At 38.8% G+C, this 3303-nt stretch overlaps 1 protein-coding gene across 1 annotated transcript in view; it reads left to right on the top strand.

The window, feature by feature from the left end:
* Positions 1-1904, top strand: part of LOC116672488 (uncharacterized) — a 2594-nt gene extending 690 nt beyond the window's left edge. Inside the window, exons 2-7 of the mRNA XM_032504379.1 lie at positions 191-335; positions 710-808; positions 914-1058; positions 1222-1370; positions 1483-1622; positions 1713-1904. Of these exons, the coding sequence (XP_032360270.1) occupies positions 191-335; positions 710-808; positions 914-1058; positions 1222-1370; positions 1483-1622; positions 1713-1894 (860 nt within the window). The 3' untranslated portion in view covers positions 1895-1904. The remainder of the gene's footprint in view (positions 1-190; positions 336-709; positions 809-913; positions 1059-1221; positions 1371-1482; positions 1623-1712) is intronic.
* The last annotated feature ends 1399 nt before the right edge of the window (positions 1905-3303 follow it).

The following is a 3303-nucleotide window of genomic DNA, read 5'->3' as shown; positions in this document are numbered from 1 at the left end:
ACACACACACACACACACACACACACACACACACACAATGTAGTCTGATTGTTTGTTTTACAATGCTAAGTGGGCAAATCAACACTGATCTTATTAATTCCTCAGCTACAAGATGTCACTGTCTGGAAATGTCTCATATGTCCTAATTAAGGACCAGTAATTTTTTTCTTCTTTCTTTCATGGCCTTCAGCTGTGTTTCAGACCTCCTCCAGGAATGTGTCCGAGACCTTCACCCTGGAGGTGACTATGGACTGGTGGTCTGAGAGCTTCTGGATTATGGTTGACTTGTGGTCTAAAGCCTGGCTCTTGTATGCAGCGGTCAGCCTCTTTAAAAGGTACCATGGGTGGGGTCTTTAAAGCTTTATTCAATGCCAGAATAAAGTGTGGATTAATAAAACTTCTGTTATAGTCCTTAAGGTTCTAGTCTGTTTGATACTACAGCAATACAACAGAATGGTAACTGGTGTGTCTTTGCATGTATAGGCCATTTGAATTCAAAGCAAGAATGGTGGCCTCTAATGATGAAAACTACTTTAAAGATAATAACAGAACGTAAATACCATACACATCCGAATGGCTGTTGCCAAAAGAAATGTGGACCGCAAATAGAATAAACAGTGGGGTTTGATGTGAAGGAAATCTCAAGCATCATAACATTAAAAAGTGATGTGATCAAAGTAAATGTCACATATTATTGTTCCATATGTAGAAATGTCCTCGGTCCGGAAATCCACCCCCCAGTATTTTATCTGATGTGGACCATGATTAACATTGCAAGGATTTTCAGCATGACTCTGTGGGACCGACGGTAAGTAGAGCAAGTGTTCTATACAATAGCACACACAACTACTGTAACACTCACAATGAAATATGTCTGTGCACAAACAATCAAAGCTGCTGTTGCTTTGTACAGCAGTATACTCGGATCTGTCCTAGTCTGGTGGACTCTCCCAGCCATCAGCTTCTACATGCTCTACATGTCCTACTCTAACCTCGACAAGCACAAAGCCTGGCTAGCCATCAACAACCCTTGTGTGATCTCATGGACACGTTACCTGGTGAAGACACTCAATTACCAAAAGTTGTCTAATTGTAGTGAGAAAAAAAAATTGTATTCTATAATAGCTGAAAAAAAAAGGAAAGTAAAAAAAGCTGTGTCAAATTCCTGAAGATTTTATTAATATCTGTACATAATTTCAATTTCTTTCTCATTTGTGGCAGACCCAGAATGGCTTGGCAGTGTTTGCATGGTGGTCTCTCTTGAATGCTATTGTGGGTCTTGGCATCGTGTTCAAGTACAAACATGATGTGCCGGACCCACTGATCAGCACCATTGTCCTTACCATAGTTTCCTTGTGCACAATAATCTGGTGAGGACAAAAGTACTGGAGATTTGAAGGGATATTTTATTTTCCAGTTTGAGTGTGTTTTAAGTTATGGAAGAATTTGATTTTTAAGAAATCCCTGACAATGTCCCCTCAGGTTCATTCTGCAGAGCTTCCTGTTAACAAAGTACATGCGCTACACATTCAGCGTTTATGCCATTCTCATTCTGGGTCTGGGTGCTATGTTCACCAGAAGCTATCGCATCCATGACTTTGTTGCAAACACAGTCTATTGTGGTAAGATGTCTCCTTAGAGCACATATGCACATTAAACCATCAGATTTGCTTATGTAATGTGGAAATGTACCCTGTCTTTTCTTTTTTTAGGGTTCCTCATGCTCCTGATGACCATAATGAGCTTGATCCATTTGATCTCTGCATGTTTGCACACAAAGACAACCAGCAAACCTGATCCCACGGAGCCCTACATGCCATTTAAGGGCTGTGAGACAGTGTGGCACACAAACCTCAAAAGTGACGACATCAAGAAAGATTTCTGCAAAATCTGAGTTCATGTGGTTAAAGAAAACAATTAAACAAACCAGCACATGTATGGTGCAAGTGTGCACTATACATAAATCACCAAAGGGGGGCAGCACATACTCACTTCACACTGAGAGTGTGCTATGATAAATCCAACTCTGTTGTACCAGGGGATGGCACAGAGCTTCAAGCTTTTAAAGGGAAAATATGTATATTGAGCAAATGATTCTTATTTATATTCCATTCACTGAAAAAAATGCAAAGCATCCAAAACAAGTAAAAATAATATTATCTAGTGTGGTTTATACTATGTGTGTTTTGAGGCCAAATTTGATACATGTCTCTTTTTAAATCATGAAATCTTAACACACACTATATTTAAGTTGAACCAGGGTAATACAACAATAATAGCTTGAGTTTTTTAATCATGATGATGATGACATTTCCCAGACTTGTGAACAAACTAAGTTAATTGAAAAACAACTGTACTCTCTCCCACTCTCCATATCTCACTTTGTCTTTGAGATGATGCAGCGGAGATAATCACACACACTCAAGTTTATAAGTGCCCTCTTTTTTGATGCTGCTTAAAGAACAGAATATCAAACACGCCCGATGGCTGTAAGCAGGACCTTTGATGAGGATGCTGAGTTGAATAGGACGCAATGTCAGATGAAAGCAGTGGAGAGAAAAAGAAAGACAATAGGGATACAATGAACGTGTCTATGGGTGGACATGCTGACCGCACAGCTGAGCAAATTGGTCTCCTTCTACAGCACAATCTCATTCACTTGGACAAAGAAATGTAATGCAACATGGTACTTTTCCTCTTATTTCCACATTGGTTTGGAGTAAGATACAGGCACAGTATGTCTTTTTTATCATTTGGATTAGATTCATTGATTACTTTACAACAAACTACATAAGCAATAATGATGCTTTCCCCTGCTGTTGGTGAAGTGTGTTTCTGTGTTTACAGACAGACGTTATATAGAAAGAGTGCCTTTTCTTGTGGGTTGGCAATTTATTTGACTGCCTCTTTGGAGAAAATTCTGCAGAATGCTATTACCTCCAGCTTCACAATGCAAAACTGGTTCACTAGGGTCGTCGTTGAAGGAGTTTGCGGGAGTGGAAAATCCCTAATTACAAATCAGATCACAGTAATTTAGTTTTGTATACATTTGTGGCTTAGTAATTCTGCTTTCAGAAACTGATTGATTTTGAAGGAATATTACAATCAGCAACAGTACGTTTGGAAATGCAGGAATTACAGAGCTGCCTACAGTGATGATATTCTGGCTCATTAAGGAGGATTTTTCATTTAATTTGGGTTTAAACCTCTTCATAGTCAGCAGGAAATCTGTTGGAAAGTTTAAGTTAAGTTGAACCAAATAATTGATCAAAGATTGATTGATTGATTGATTGATTGATTGAT

The sequence above is a fragment of the Etheostoma spectabile genome, chromosome 22, assembly GCF_008692095.1.
Source record: "Etheostoma spectabile isolate EspeVRDwgs_2016 chromosome 22, UIUC_Espe_1.0, whole genome shotgun sequence".
NCBI classification, from domain to species: domain Eukaryota; kingdom Metazoa; phylum Chordata; class Actinopteri; order Perciformes; family Percidae; genus Etheostoma; species Etheostoma spectabile.
Note: the sequence above shows the minus strand (reverse complement) of the source record. Positions and strands in the feature narration are given on the sequence as shown.